At 35.8% G+C, this 16,598-nt stretch overlaps 1 protein-coding gene across 4 annotated transcripts in view; it reads right to left on the reverse strand.

The window, feature by feature from the left end:
* SLC25A40 (solute carrier family 25 member 40) overlaps nt 1-16,598 on the reverse strand; it is a 65,038-nt gene that overhangs the window by 37,358 nt on the left and 11,082 nt on the right. For all 4 annotated transcript variants that reach the window (XR_013335754.1, XM_077766822.1, XM_077766821.1 and 1 more), the window contains exons 2-5: nt 8,775-8,840; nt 7,080-7,200; nt 5,521-5,580; nt 3,573-3,679 (exon numbers count right to left, since the gene is read on the reverse strand). Coding sequence is in view for 3 of the 4 variants with exons in the window: in XM_077766822.1 (XP_077622948.1) it covers nt 3,573-3,679; nt 5,521-5,580; nt 7,080-7,176 (264 nt within the window). In the remaining variant the exon portion in view is untranslated. The remainder of the gene's footprint in view (nt 1-3,572; nt 3,680-5,520; nt 5,581-7,079; nt 7,201-8,774; nt 8,841-16,598) is intronic.

Genomic DNA, 16,598 nt, shown 5'->3' on the forward strand with positions numbered 1-16,598 from the left:
GTATTTTCAAGAAACATAAGGTTCAAGAAGAACCTTTGACCTACTTTCTGTCTAAAAGAGTTTAGAAAGAAGAATTGCTCTAGGCAGGGAGCTATCACCATAGATAACTACAGTATAATATAAAGTAGGTGTGGTAGACAGAGAGAAACCTAGCAAAGTCTGTTAAAATTCTGGTGTCTCACTGTTTCTGTGTGGCCCAGCACATATTACTTACCAAATATTATTTACATTTTCATATTCGTTTGAATTGTCTTCCTTCCTTTGAAGTTCCACCCTTCCTCTCTTAACTGTGGGTGGCATATGAACCTTAAATATCTGCCTGGGGGCTGCATTATCTGACAGAGCACCCATACATATGTAATTAGGTTTGATTTTCTCCTGTTAATCTGCCTCACTGTCAACACAGTAAAGATGTTATTTCTTCCCAAAGAGATATATAGGTTTAACACAATTTCTAAAAAAATCTTAGTGAGTTTTTTTATAGATATAAATATATTTTTCTAAAATTTATATGAAGAGACAAAGAACTTCAGGAATAGCTAAAACAACTTTGAACAAGAAAAGTATGAACAAAGTGGGAGAAATCAGTCTACCAGATTTCAGGACTTAGCTATATACTACATAGCTATACTAATTAAGACTATGTGGTCCTGATACAGGTAATAGACAGATAAATGAGACAGAATAAAGAGCCCAAAAACAGATTCATACAGTATGCCCAAATGATTATTCATAAATGTGCAAAAGCACCTAATGGAAGAAAGACAGTCTTTCAACAAATGCAACTAGACACCCATAGGCAAAATGAACAAAAACAATTAAAAGGTCAACATTGTGTTTATACTTCATATAAGAATAATTCAAAAATGGATCAAGGACTCAAATATAAAACATAAAGCTATATAAAAACATATAAAACATATTGAAAGATAAAACATTCTTAGACTTGACACCTAAAGCAAGAAAAAAATGATAAATTGAACTACATCAAAATTAAGCTTTAACTCCATGAAAGACTTTGTTTATGAGGATAAAAAGTCAGAAAGTGGAAAAAATATGTGCAAATTCACATTCAAGACAGGATTATTATCTAGATTTTATAAAGAGTTCTCAAAACTTAATAGTAAAAATACAAACAGCTCAATTGGAAAATGGGTGAAAGACATGAAAAGCCATTTCCCTGAAGAGGATATACTAATAAATAAGCATATGAAAAGATGTTCAACATCATTAGCCACTAAGGAAATACAAATTAAAACCGCAGTGAGGTATCATTAATCTATCAAAACTGTTAAAAAGTGACATCAAAGGCTAGTGAAGACATGGAGAAATTAGAACAGTCATACATTGCCACTGGCAATGTAAAATGGTACCACTAGTCTAGAAAAAAAGTTGGCAGTATCTTAAACTCTAAACATACAACTACCATGTGACCTAGAAACTGCACTCCTAGGCATTTATTCCAGAGAAATGATGACTTATGATATTAAGACTTATAATTAGAAATATACATTTTGGTCTTTGTCCATGATTCCTGGCACATGGTTCCTAAAATCAATATAATTTCCTAATTGATAAAGAACAGTGGAAGATCTTTTGTTCTAATATTTGGCCTTTCGTTCTTAGTCCTAAAACAGCTCCAGAGAATAAAGGTGAAAAGAGTATTTTTTTTTTTATTCATAACAAGCTTCTTTCAAACTCCATGAGTTTATGCTAAACAGGTGACTTATGAAAGGTCCCTCAGGACTGGGCACCTGGGTGGCTCAAGTCAGTTGACTGGTCCTGTCTGACTCTTGATTTCAGCTCAGGTCATGATCCCAGAGTCAAGGATCAAGTCCCGCTCTATGCTGAGCATGGAGCCTGCTTAAAATTCTCTCTCTCCCTCTGCCCCTCTTCCTGCCAGAAGGCACACACTTGCTCTCCTCCCTCTCTCTCCTCTCTCTCTCTGAAAAAAGAAAAAAAATAAACATGAAAAGTCCCTAGATAAGGAGTGAATGGGGGCTAGCTGCCAGGGTAACCAACCATGTGATAAAAGGGCTGAAACTTTTAGTTCCACTCCACTACTCTAACCCACACCCCAACTTCAGGGGTTCCAGGGAGGGAAAAGAGATAAGCAGTTACATTAATAACCAAAGGCCAATAATTTGATCAATCATACCTATATACCTCCTTAAAAAAAATCCCTCAAGTATGGGGTATGGAAACTTCCAATTTGGTAAGCACATGAAGGTTCAAGGAGGATGCATACCTAGAGAATGAAACTCCATACCCACCCCCCTGAAGTCTTGCACTAATGCATCTCTTCTACCAGGATATTCCTGAGTTGTATCCTTTCATAAATAACTGGTCATCTAGTTAGTAAATGATTTTTCTGAGTTCTGTGAGCTATTTAGCAATTCACTGAATCTGAAAAGGGGTTTGCAAGAACCTCTGTTTACAGCCAGTTACCAGAAACACAGGTGACAACTTGCTATGATTAGCATCTGAAGTGGGAATAGTCCTACGGTGTCAGAATGGAGTTAAACTCTAGGATACTCGGTTGGTGCTCCCTGATACTTGAAAAATTGCGTGGCAATGGGGGAATAACCCCATAGATCTGATTTAGAAATGTTGTAAATAGTGTTCACAGAAAAAAACGGGGAGTAGTTTTTTTTAATACTTATTTTCACACAAAATCTGTGAATGAAATCTATGTAGCAGTTTTATTTGAAACAGCCCCAAACTAAAAAAAAAAAACCCAGAAACAAATTGTGGTACATTAATACCATAGAACTAATGAGCAATGAAAAAGAACTACTGATAAATGCAACAACCTGAATGAATCTCCAGATAATTATGATAAATGAAAAGAGCTAATCCAAAAAATATTATAGGTGTTATATATGTTATTATATATATATATATTCACAGAACATTCTTTTTTTAAAATATTTTTTTAATGTTTTGTTTATTTCTGAGAGAGAGAGAGAGAGAGAGANTGACCTAAGCTGCAGTCGGACGCTCAACCGACTGAGCCACCCAGGCGCCCCTCACAGAACATTCTCGAAATGAGAAAATTATATAAATGAAGAACACATCAGCGGCTGCCAGGTGTTAAGGAGCAGTTGAGAACACAAAGGAAATGGGTGTGGATATAAAGGAAAACAAGAAAGATCCTTGTGGTGATGGAATTGTTCTATACCTTAACTGTATCAAAGTCAATATTCTGGTTGTGATACTGTAACTTTTTTATGATGTTACCACTTGGGGGGAAGGAGGAAAAAAAGTATATGGAATCTGTCTGTATCTTTTTCTTAAAATTATTATCTATAATTGTGTCAAAATAAAAAAAGTTCATTTTTTTCTTTCCAAACAAAAAGTAGTAACAGAAGAAAAGAAAGTTTGTAACAAGTTAATTGAAACTAAACCAGTACTTGCCTCTTCCTGCCTTACATGTACCTTTCAACTCTGGATAACCATGCTAACTTTATCATAGACATTTTACTCTCTTGCAATGCAAAATCTTTCACAGATAAGATTAATTATAAAAAATGGAAAACATACTGTGATTATAAACGACATAATCTCCTTACCAATGTACCCTGGAATCGTCCTGGCTTCTTATACCATACTTTGTTGCCCTCCTCTTCACAAACACATAGATGATCCATAAGTCCATTACTATATACAAAACATTTTCCTAACAAAGAAGATCCCAACAGTCAAAACCTATTTCACACAAATGTACCATATTTACAGATGAACAAATTCAAAGTACAATGAATTGACCAGAAAATTATGAAAGGAGATATATCTTTGTTTTCACCTTTTAGGAAGAAAATTACATACGCTGATTTGCTTAATGACATAGTACTAGTCTCTAAACTCAAAGTGGTGAAAATAGAGTAAATTTTACATTTTCAGAACGTAGAAAGCAAATGCACACAGAAATAAATTATTTTAGGGTATATGAGGGAATGAAGAGGGAAAATAAAGGAGGAAAACCTGTTTGGAAAAGAGAACATGAGTATACATTTGCTCTATTTGACAAGAAGAAAACTGTGGTATACAAGGGAAATCCACTTATATATAAGTGAAACATACACATAAATCTAATGTATGTTTGAAACTTGCTAAGAGAGTAGATCTTAAAAGTTCTCATCACACAAAATTGTTAATTGTGTGAGGTGATGGAATACTGACTAAACTTACTGTGGCAATCATTTTGTAATATACACATATACACAATACATACATATAATTTAGGTGTGTCATTATGTGGCACACCTAAAACTAATACAATGTTATATGTGGATTATATCTCAATTAGAAAAATACACTATCTAAAAAAAGTCCTTCTCAACCAATGTAAATTATGCCATGCTTTGTCCTTTGCTCTCTATTTATACCACTCAATATAGACATTCGTCAGATCCCGCCTAATTTACTACAACTTTCCCTAATAGCAACTCCTTCCAATTATTGGACTCATTCTACCTGCCAAAATTATCTTTTCTGTTCAATCATAACATATAAGTCTAAATGTCTCCTTCTTTTAAGGATTTCTTAAATGTGTAGGAAACTACCTTTCCTTTTACTCTTCTATAACTCATCTCCTAAAATACATCTCCTATAATCCATCTATACTTACCTCCATCTCAAATATGACTATTCTTCATTCCATCTCAGTGTTTTGTTCATCAGAGTGGCATCCATATCCAAGCCAACATCTCATAGTCCAAGCAGTCTGTTTTCTGCTATTTAAACATGTTTGAGGGGTGCCTGAGTGGCTCAATTGGTTAAGCATCTGACTTCAGCCTGAGTCATGACTTTATGGTTCGTGGGTTTAGGCCCTGTGTTGGGCTCCATGCTAATAGCTAGAAGCATGGAGTCTCCTTTGGATTCTGTGTGTACCTCTTTTTCTGTCCCTCCCTACCTTGTACACACACACTCTTTCTCTCTCTCTCTTTCAAAAATAAAGAAATAAATATTAAAATTTTTTAACATGTTTGAAATATTATCTTTATAAAATTGTGAAAGATTGATAAAAGAATTGCTATTTTTTTCCCATGTAATAAAAACATGTAACTACTCTTTTCAAATTCATATAAAACATACTATCCAATAATTAACCAAACTGCTTGATAAAATAATGATTTCTAAGAACTATATTTAAGCAACAGTTGGATGACTGTTGGATGAATGTTCTAGGATGGGCAGAGCTCTAAGACTATGGAGGAAGCTAAATTCTAAGGTCCCTCACATTTATAATTCTGCACTTACTTGTGAGGTACATATTCAAATATTAAATCACCCAATATTTTAATCAGCTACATAAAAGTGTTATAACTGTTTTATCTATATTTGTTTTCGGTCTAGACCCCATCATGTACAAATAAGTACATGCAAAAAAGCATTTCTGCATGAGGATAAAGAGACATGAGCTTTTAAAAATTAACAAAAAATATTTTTCAAACAAAACTGAATAAAGTAACATTTAAAAACCTAACATATGATTTCCAGGATAACTAGTACACCTACCTTTGGAGAATGGGTTGCTTTGGGCTTGGAGTCGAATTTTAACAACATCCAGAGGAGTCACTATAAAGAAATATAAATTTTAATTAATAAGTGACACCTATAAAGTCTCCGGATATTTACCCAAATATGACAAAATATATGAAATCACACCCCTCTTCCTGACTATATAATGAGTAAGATTGTTTATCTTAAAGTGTTTTAAGTTTTAAAGTATTTAAAGGTTTTAAATGTAACATTCTAATTTTTTGTCCTTGAATTCTGTTTAAAAAAGGACTGATGAGAAGACAATTACTTCTCTCATAACTACTAAACTATCATTTATAATACTGCTACAATAATTCCATTCCAAACCTAAAATACAAGTTTTTTGTTTTGTTTTTTTTTTTATTTCTAGGAGAGAGAGAGAGAGAGACAGCGTGAGCAGGGGAGGGTCAGAGAGAGAGGGAGACACAGACTCTGAAACAGGCTCCAGGCTCTGAGCCGGCAGTCAGCACAGAGCCCGATGCGGGGCTCGAACCCACGAACCGCGAGATCATGACCTAAGCGAAAGTCGGACACTTAACCGACTAAGCCACCCAGGCACCCCCTAAAATACAAGTATTTTTAAGAAACTACATATCATCAAAGGTAAACAATAAAAGTTTTAGAAGTCTATTTAAAAATTTGAGAATAACTGTATTATAAGTAATCAATATTAGTTTTCCTAATACATTAAATTCAGCTCTATCAAATAAAAACTATAGATAATGGAAAAGTGAGTAAACTAGCCATAAATCCTCTTTACTGTCACACTGTGTTACTCCATTTGGGAATAGCACAGTAAAGAACTGTTTTAATTAGCATGCTATTTTATACAAGTAGGAAAAAATGCTGAATAGTGGTTCTAAGAAAACTTTTCCTTATCTGAGAATGAGGAAGTCACATTAGATGGTCTCTTACAACACTAATTGAAGATAGCACATTCAAAAGTAATATATTTATATTTGTTTTAATCATATATCTTATCTAAATAAGTTAGCCAGCTCAAAAAAAATCACTAAAGTACTTAACTATCACCTAACTATGTTGTTTGTCTTTCTTTAGAAGAGATGGACTATAAAAAACAAAAATATGGCCCAAAAGAATTTAAAAAAATTCTCTGCTAATGCAAGCAAAGGAAATTTGTATTTTTTGCTACCATAAGTTGCCAAAGTTCCACATCATTCATTATACTAATATTTTATTCTATTTTCTTGTTTCTTCTTTTAGAAAAGGCTAATAGTGTAATAAAAGTTCAATAATCATAGGCATTTCAAAGAACTCTTGATCTGAGCCCCTAATTTTATAGGTAAAAATGAAGCTCCGAGAGGAGTAGGGACTATCTCCCGCTGCACTCAGCCTGAGATTGGCAAAGTGAGTAATAAAATTTAAGTCTCTTGATTCTCTTCCAACGTTCTTTTTATGTTATGCTAATGGAGAAATATGATGAAGCATGGATGATAATGCTATCATTATTTCAGATAGAAAACAAATGGAAATCTGTAAGAGTTACAAAATCTATAACAGTAACATTATTTTACCCATTAGTGATGTCAGGATAGCTCCAGTACAGGATGCAAACATTTGTTGAAGAGGTGTCACTTTGATAATCTGTGGTCCCTCTGATTCAGGATCCATATTTTTAACTGACTGAAGAAAAATCTGTTAAGGAAAAGCAAAATGTAAAATAAAAGTTTAATGAAAATGTCCTCAGTTCTGACTGCTAAAAATTAAATCATCTATAAAAAAAGTAACCAACATTAGTATCAAAGCACATATTGTTGACCACAATAAAAAATAAATATATAAATTCTATATAAAGGCACTAACTACACAATTGTCATTAATAGCACACGTACTCTGATTTTCAAAAAATGGTAGTGCACTTCAGCTGTGTGAACAGCATCACATTTGTAAGATAGTTAATAGAGCAATAAGAACACAGATTCTGGCCATATAAGAGAATGAAGGCACCAACAAGGACCACAATCTGTGTGTTTAGCCTCATAAGAACTACTTAGACGCATTAATATAGAGCTAGCAAATATATCACTGTTTCTAAGGTATAAAATAAAAACACATAACCTTCAAAAGAAGCATTATCATAGAAAAATTTGATGTGAAAAGCAATATATACTCTTTTCTAAAAAGCCAGTTAATGTAAAAAAGTAGAAAAATCACTTATAAACATTTTATTAAAAAATAACCACTAGCAATAAGGGTGTCATGTTTCCAAATGTCTATGTACACACAAATGCATATATATGTATATCTATGCTTATGTATGTAATATATATACACACACGCATCAGACTACACATAATAAATTAAACATGTACAAACACTTATGTATCTGTGTACATGCATCGTTTTAAAAAAACCAAATAGGTTAATACTATTCATAATGTTTAGTACCAGTGTGGATACTTAAAAATATAGATACTGTATCAATAGAGATTTACATTATCATTTTTAATACTCAGAGCTTTTGACTGTATTTAATCAGTCTCATATTGTTAGATATTTAGGTCACTGTCAAATTTTCATTATTCGTTCATTCATACACTCTCTTATAGATATCCTCATGTACACAGCTTTTTGTAGTCTTCCTAGAATTACTAGAGAAGAAAAAGTAAACTTGCTAGGCTAAACTAAAAACTTGAGACAAACTGCCAAAATGCTTTCTAAAAAAGCTGGTCCAATTTATACTTCCACTAGAAATAAATGAGTTCCAATTAACCCAGAATTTCACCAAACTCTCTTCTTGCTCTCACATTACAAATATCACTTATTTACTTTTTTTTTGGTGAACAATTTGAAAGTAAGTTGCATACATCACACCTTTTCATCCTAATGACCTCAGAATATTCTTTTAAATAAGAATATAACATTTTTTAATGTTAATTTTTTTGGGAGAGAGAGAGAGCATGAGCAGAGGAGTGGCAGAAAGAGGGAGACCACAGAATTTGAAGCAGGCTCCAGGCTCTGGGCTGTCAGCACAGAGCCCCATGCAGGGCTCGAGTGCACAAACTGTGAGATCATGACCTGAGCCAAAGTCAGATGCTTAACCAACTGAGCCACCCAGGTGTCCCTCACCTCAGAGTATTCTGTTTTTTCACAGTAACATTATCAAAGTGAGTACTCTGTGGTTCATATTCCAATTTTATCAATTATCCCAATAACGAATGTCATAAATGGTAGTTTTATTGTTTCTTTAGACTTTTATTACTACTCACCTGGTTTAAGTCTTTTCCTCAACTCTATGCTCCAATATTTTGTTTGTAACATCAGTAGTTGAAAATCTGTAGTGAAAAATGAAAGTAATTGTTTTTTTTACATAAGACAGGGAGAACCTAAAGATGTAAAAAAAAAAAATCAACAAATATTTACTGAATATTCTCTTTTACATGCTTTGAGAAATATGGAGAGCATTCTACAAATGCTCGCATTTATTAAAGTCTTTTCACAAAAGCTTCATATTGTCCCAGTAAATTCATTCTGCTTAAAAAACAATTCTAGAACCTGCACACTCTGATTAATCTTAGGATCACTGAGTCAATTATATTTTGTGCTGCAAAATTAAGTATTCAGCATTATCTATGAGGTATATTTTAGGAAAAAAGTTTAATCCAAATCTAAACAATCCATTAGATCTAAGTTCCAATTTACAGGAAGTTCAGAGACTAAAGTAACATGGTAAAGAATACCACAAAACAGAAGAAGTTGTAACACTCTATAGGACTACTGTCTTGGTTTCAACAAATGAAATTATGGTGGGAAAAAAGCAAGGGAGGGAAGCCAGGGCAAGGACTTGGGCTCTTCATTTAAAAAAAAAAAAATTTAATGTTTGTTTATTTTTGAGAGAGAAATAGAGAGACAAACAGAGCATGAACAGAGAAGGAACAGAGATGGAGACACAGAATCTGAAGCAGGCTCCAGGCTCTGAGCTCTCAGCAGAGAGCCCAACATGGGGATTGAACTCACGAACTGCAAGATCACAACCTGAGCCGAAGTCAGTCACTTAAATAACTGAGCTGCCCAGGTGCCTCTAAGCAGAATTTTTTAAATAGCATGTGAAATAGTGATCCGATTTCATCTTTTTCCAAAAAATAATCCCTCTTTTCTCCTCTAAACAGTTCCTTTGTGGAACTGTTTCTAGGCTCTCTATTTTATTCTGTTAAACTTATACATACTTAAACCAAATCATACTGCATTATTATGTAGTCATAATAAGCCCTTATATCTGTGGAAGGCAAGTCCACCCTACCTGTTCTTCAGAAGTGTTATGGTTGTTCTTGGCCCTGTGGTCCCTCATATAAATTTAAAAACCATCCACAAGGCTCCTGGGTGGCTCAGTTGGTTAAGTGTCTGACTCTTGGTTTCGGCTCTGGTCAGGATCTTGTGGTTGGTGAATTTGAGCCCTACATATCAGGCTCCCCACTGATGATGTGAAACCTGCTTCAGATTCTGTCTCTCCCTCTCTCTTTGCCCCTCCCTTGCTCATGCTCTCTCTCTCAAAATAAACTTTAAAAAATTTAAAAAAACATAAAAAATCATCTAAGTTCCTTGAAAAATCCTAGGATATTAACTGGAATTGAATTTAATCTATAGATTAACCTGTGAGAATTAGTATCTATGAATACAGTCTATTCTCTTCATTTTTTCAAGCGTTCTTTAACATTGTGAGAAGTTTTAAAATTTGTCCTATAAACTATGGCATATTTGTGACCTGGCAGTCACGAATACTAATATAAATAGTATTTACGTTTATTTATTTTTAATGTTTATTTTTGAGAGAGAGAGTATGTGTGAGTGGGGGAGGGGCACAGAGAGAGGGAGACAAAAGATCTGAAGTGGGCGCCATGCTGACAAGACAGAGCCTGACACAAGGCTTGAACTCACAAACCATGAGATCATGACCTGAACCTACATCAAGACTCAGATGCTTAACCAACTGAGACACCCAGGTACCCCTAGTATTTTCCCTTTAATTATATATTCTCTCTGCAGTTAAGGTATGGAAATAATTTTGCACATTAACCTTACATCCAGCCAATCTTACTAAAGAAAAGCTATTATTTCTAATTTTTGATTTATAGACTCTTGAGTTTTTTTCCTGTCAGTTTATATTGTCTGCAAATAGTTTAATTTCTGCACTTCACACTCACCATGTTGCAAATTTAGTTTTTTTATTGTAAAAAATAAGATCTCCAACACAATGTTAAAAAGTGGTGAAAATGAGTATCCTTATTCCACTCCTGAATTAAAAAAAATTCACATCCACATTAGGAGGATGTTTGCTTTAAGAGATTTTTTTAAATGTCTTATTTATTTTGAGAAACAGAGAATGTGAGCACGGGAGAGAGAGAGAGAGAGAGAGAGCGAGTGCGAGCGAGAGAATCCCAAGAAGCTCCCACACTGTCAGTGCAGAGCCCAATGTGGGGCTGGATCTCTCAGTTCGTGAGATTATGACCTGAGTCGAAATCCACAATTAGATGCTTAGCTGACTAAGCCACTAGGTGCCCTTAAGACTTTTTTTTATGGGTGCCTGAGTGGCTCAGTCGGTTAAGCATCCAACTTCCGCTCAGGTCATGATCTCATAGTTCATAAGTTCAAGCCCCACCTCAGGCTCTGTGCTGACAGCTAGCTCAGAGCCTAGAGCCTGGAGCCTGCTTCAGATTCTGTGTCTTCCTCTCTCTCTAACCCTCCCCTGCCCACACTCTCTCTCTCTCTCTCTCAGAAATAAATAGAAACATTAAAAAAATGTATTTTTAAAACAAGACTCTTTTTTTCTTAAAATTCCTCATGTAAGTGATACCATGTAGTATTTGTCTCCTCTTGTCTTATTTCACTTAGTAAATAACCTCAAGTTCCAACTACATTTTCAAAACTGGCAGGATTTCCTTCTTTCTCATGGTTGAATAATATTCCATTGTATATGCCACATGTATCACATTCACAAATTTAAAAAAATAAGGTAAAATATTATTTCAACTTTTTATTTAAAAAAATTTGTAACTGAAGTATAGTTGACATACAATATATTAATTTCAAGTGTATGACATGGTAATTGGACAATTATTTACATTACAAAGTGTTCACCACTACAAGTGGAGTTATAGTCTGTCACCATATGAAGTTATTAAAATGTCACTGACTATAGTTTCTATGCTGTACTTTTCATCCTGACTTATTTACTTTAGAACTAAACGTTTGTACCTTTTAATCCCCTTCACCTATTTTTGCCTAGTCCCCCACTGCCCTCATGTCTGGCAACTATCAAGCTGTTGTCTGTATATATGAATTTTTGGGTTTTCTTTAAAATGTCATCATTTGTTTTGCTTTATTGGTCCTACAAATATGTGACATCATATATCTGACTTTCTCTGTTTGACTTATTTCACTTAGCATTATACCCTAGAGATCAAATCGTGTTGTCAAAAATGACAAAATTTGTTTTTTTTTTTATGGCTGACTAACAGTCTAAAGTAAATATATACCATATCTTCTTTATTCATCTATTAATGGACATTTAGGTTGCTTCCATATCTTGGCACTTGTAAATAAGTACATGAAAGTTTCCTTTTCTTCACATGGTCATCAACATTTAATTTTTGTCTTTTTTGATACTGGCCATTCTGACTGGTGTTATCTCATTGTAGGTTTGTTTGTTTTTTAATGTTTTATTTATTTCTGAGAGAGAGAGAGAGGCAGTGTGAGCAGAGGAGGGTCGGAGAGAGAGGGAGACACAAAATTTGAAGCAGGCTCCAGGCTCTGAGCTAGCGGTCAGCACAGAGCCCGAAGTCGGGCTCAAACCCACAAACCGTGAGATCATTATCTGAGCCGAAGTCGGACACTTAACCGACTGGATCACCCAGGCACCCCATCTCACTGTAGTTTTGAATTGCATTTCCTTGATAATCCCTGATGATCAGCATCTTTTCATGTGTATGTGTGCCATCTGTAAATCTTTTTGGGGACAATGTCTATTCATGTTCTTTGTACATTTTTACATTAGACTTTACATATTTTTGACGTTGCCTTGTTTTTCATATATTTTGGATATTAAGCTCTTACCGGAAATAATCACTTGCAAATAAGTATCTTCTCCCGTTTACTAGGTTACTTTATTGTCTTGCTGATGGCTTCCTTTGTTTTGCAATAGAATTTTAGTTTCATGTTATCCTAATAGTTTATTTTTGCTGGTTCCTTTGTTTGAGGAGAATGATCTAGAAAAAATATTGCTAATATTTTTATATTATTTATATATATTTATATATAAAATATAATATATTTTATATTATTCAAAAGTTGAATGTTTCTTTTTTTAATACAGTTTTGCAGTTCCAGGTCTTACATTTACGTCTTTCACCCATTAGGTTTTTGAAGGCCTAACCCATTAGGTCCTTAGCCCATTTTATCTTTGTATATGATGTAAGAAGTGGTCTAGCTTTTGCATGTACCTGTCCAGTTTCCCAATACCAGTTTTTCAAGAGACTGTTGTTCCCCCATGTATATTTTTACTTCTTTTGTCATAGATTAATTGACCACATTAAGCATGGATTTATTTCTGAGTTGTTCACCTGATCTATGTGACCTATCTTATTTCACTGCGCTATTACCATACTGTTTTGGTTACTATAGCTTTATAGTATACTTTTAAATTTAGGATTATGACACCTCCAGCTTTGTTCCTTTTCAAGATTGCTCTGGTTATCAGAGTCTTTTGTGGTTCCATACAAATATTAGAACTTGTTTTAGTACTGTAAAAAATGCTAACGACATTTTGGTAGAGACTGCATTGATTCTGTAGACTGCTTTCAATAGTACATTTTAACAATATTAATTCTTCCAATGCATCAGCACAGAGTACCTTGGGTTTATAAAGAAACTAGAGGGATAAATATAAAAGTACAGGAATAAATATAAAAGACAAATAAAGCAATAAAGTTAATATAATACAAAAGGATGTAATTTGTAGGACTATAAAACCACAAAGGAGGAGAGTAAGGAATGGAGCTATATAAGAGCAAATTTTTCTATGCTACTAAAATTAGATTGCTATTAATCTGACCCAAGTTGCTCTAAGTTAAAATACTAATTGTAATCACCTCAGCAACTACTAAAAAAAAAAAAAGAAAGAAAAAAAAAGTACTATAATAGGTGAGGTTCTGGTCCAAGATGGTGAAATAGAAATAACCTGAATTCACCTCCTCCAAAGACACTAAACCTATACCAATTTACATAGTTATTCCTACTAGAGAACTGATAGCTGACTCAACAGCTTCTGCACAAAAATAGAGAGAATATAAGACAAGCTAGAGATCACATAAAAGACAGCAAGAGAGATAGAGAAAAGATAAGGAAGAGAAGCCCCACCCCAAATGCTGGGAACTATACTGGGAAGTGTAGGAATGCTGTCAATAATGACTCCACTTTTGGCCCTCTATCTTGTTCATATTCCCCTGATGATGTCTCTCTGCATTATGGTTCCAGGCCCCTTGGAGACTAATCTACATCCCTTAGAAATACCTGCCAAAGCTGGGATGGGGGAAGGCTTGTTTGATCTCCCATAAATCTAATAAATATAACACAGTCTTTCCCATTCCTGACACACAGGTGGTGCCATAAGATCTAACTAAAGGTTAACTGTCAATTAGGTGCACTCAAACCCTTTGAGGTACATGTGAACCTTTATCTCACTACAATGCCCTCTGCATGTGCACTTAATCTATAAAATCTGTGGACTAAGTTCTGGACTTGGCAGAGACTATGCAGTTGCTGTGGACTGCCCTCCAGCCAATTCTCTCCTGTTAGTATGTTACCCTGAATAAAACTCTGCAAACTGTACAAAAGTGCCTGCTTTGTTTTCTAGTCTCAAAGTATCTTCTCAATTTGGGGGAGACTTTACTGTCCCTTCCCCAGCTAAAAGGAACCTTGAACAGATCTGTCTTGGGGCACAGAAAAGTAGTCTTGGTTTAAAAGATCTAGCCTTAGAATGCCACCAAACAGTGGGGTTACTGCTGATCCCCTCTTCAGGTTCGTGAGTGCCACAGTTAATGTTCACCCTCTACCTTGATAATCCAGATTGGAGCAGAGCTCTGAGCACCTAGCTCTGGATGCCCTGGGACACGTTAAAAAAGCCCAAACATACAAGATCCAGTCCCAGAATTCCACCAAATAGCAAAGGGACTACTAGAATTCTGAGTCTGAGGGGGCTGGTGAGCACCATGGTTTATGTTTCCTTCCAAAATGGTAGCATGGACAGGAGCAAGGTTGGGGTGCCACAGTTGGTGTACAGTTTCAGTGAGCTCCAGGGTCCGGCTCACACCAGACCCATCAGTCCCAGCAAGGTAGCCCCAATGCAGTATATGCCAGGAAACCACTAGTGGGTACTCAATACAGCTCTGGGTGTCATGCCAAGATGACACAGATACAAAGCACCCCAAGAACACCTCAGGCCTATACCATTTCAGCTCCAAACGGAATAGGGTAATACAGAGCACTTTGGGACCTCCTGACGGATGCTTGTTTTGGTCACCCTGGAAAGTTGTCCCTGCACAGAGTCCCCCACAACAACCCAGCCCATAGTGGCCTTAGCTCCAATCACCTTAACAGGCCACACTCTGCACTGAGCATGCTTGGACACCCTGGCTTGCACCCACTTTAGCTTCAGCTGTCCTCCCACAATACTTTCTGGGTGGAGAGCCCTGGGACCACCCTAGCGCAAGCCCACTTAAGCTACAGTTGTACACTGGAGTTCTAACTATGCACAGTGCCTTTGGACACCCCAGCTCATGACTCACCTCAAATTTATTCACTCTGCTGGGGTGCCTCCCACACAGAGTACCCTAGGAACCCCTGGTCTATGCCCTGCCTCAGCTCCAGCCACCCCACTAGGGAACTCTCTACATGGAGAGCCCCAAGACATCCCACCCTGGACCCACTTCAGCTTCAGCTATCCCACCAGTGTGCCTTCTTCATGTAGAGCTCTGGGACCGCCCTGGGCCACGCTTTCTTTAGCTTTGATCATCCCATCAAGGCAACCTCAACATGTCGTATTCTAGGACCTCCAGCACATGCCAGACATGGCTACAGCCAGCTAAAGTAAAAAGGCACACACAGTCTACACAGGGTACAATCATATGCAAAACCACTCCTTCAAGTTTGTAAGTAGTCATTTCACCTAATTCATAGAAACAAACATAGCAAAGTCCAACAAATAAAGAAGCAGCTCCAAATGAAAGGACAAGAAAAAAAATCTGTAAAGAATTACATGAAAAAGAGATAAGAAATATGTCAGATAAATGAATGATCACAAAGATGCTAATCAGACTGAAAAGAAAAATAAGGAGAACTTCAACAAAGAAAAAGAAAACACTAAAAAAAAAAAGAGAGAGTTTAAAAAGACAACAACTGAAATGAAAAACATACTACAGAGAATCAATAGTAGATTTGTGGATGAAGAAGAACAGACTAGCAACCTAGAAGACAGGGTAATGGAAAGTACAGTAGAAGAAAAAAAATGAGGATAGGTTAAGGGATCTCTTAAACGTCAAGTGAACAAACATTCTCATTACAAGAGTCTGAGAAAGATGAGAGAGAAAGGGGCAGAGAATCCTTATTTGAGGAAATAATAGCTGAAAAATTCTCCAACTGGGGAAGGGAAACAGACATCCAGGATCAGGAATCACTGGGAGTTCCAAACAAGATGAACCTAAGGAAGTCCACAACAAGACACATAATTATTAAAATGGCGAAAGTTAGAGAATTTTAAAGCCAGTAAGAGAGAAGCAGAAAAGTTACATACAAGGGAAGCACCATAAATCTATCCGTTGATTTTTCAGCAGAAACTTTGCAGGCCAGAAGAGAGTGACATGATGTATTCAAAGAGGTAAAAGGGATTGGGGCGCCTGGGTGGCTTAGTCGGTTAAGCGTCCAACTTTTGCTCAGGTCATGATCTCGCGGTTCGTGGGTTCGAGCCCCGCGTCGGGCTCTGTGCTGACTGCCAGCTCAGAGCCTGGAGCCTGTTTCAGTCTGTGACTCCCTCTCTCTCTGAC

The sequence above is a fragment of the Crocuta crocuta genome, unplaced genomic scaffold (genome assembly GCF_008692635.1).
Source record: "Crocuta crocuta isolate KB4526 unplaced genomic scaffold, BGI_CrCroc_1.0 scaffold165, whole genome shotgun sequence".
Taxonomy (NCBI): Eukaryota; Metazoa; Chordata; class Mammalia; order Carnivora; family Hyaenidae; genus Crocuta; species Crocuta crocuta.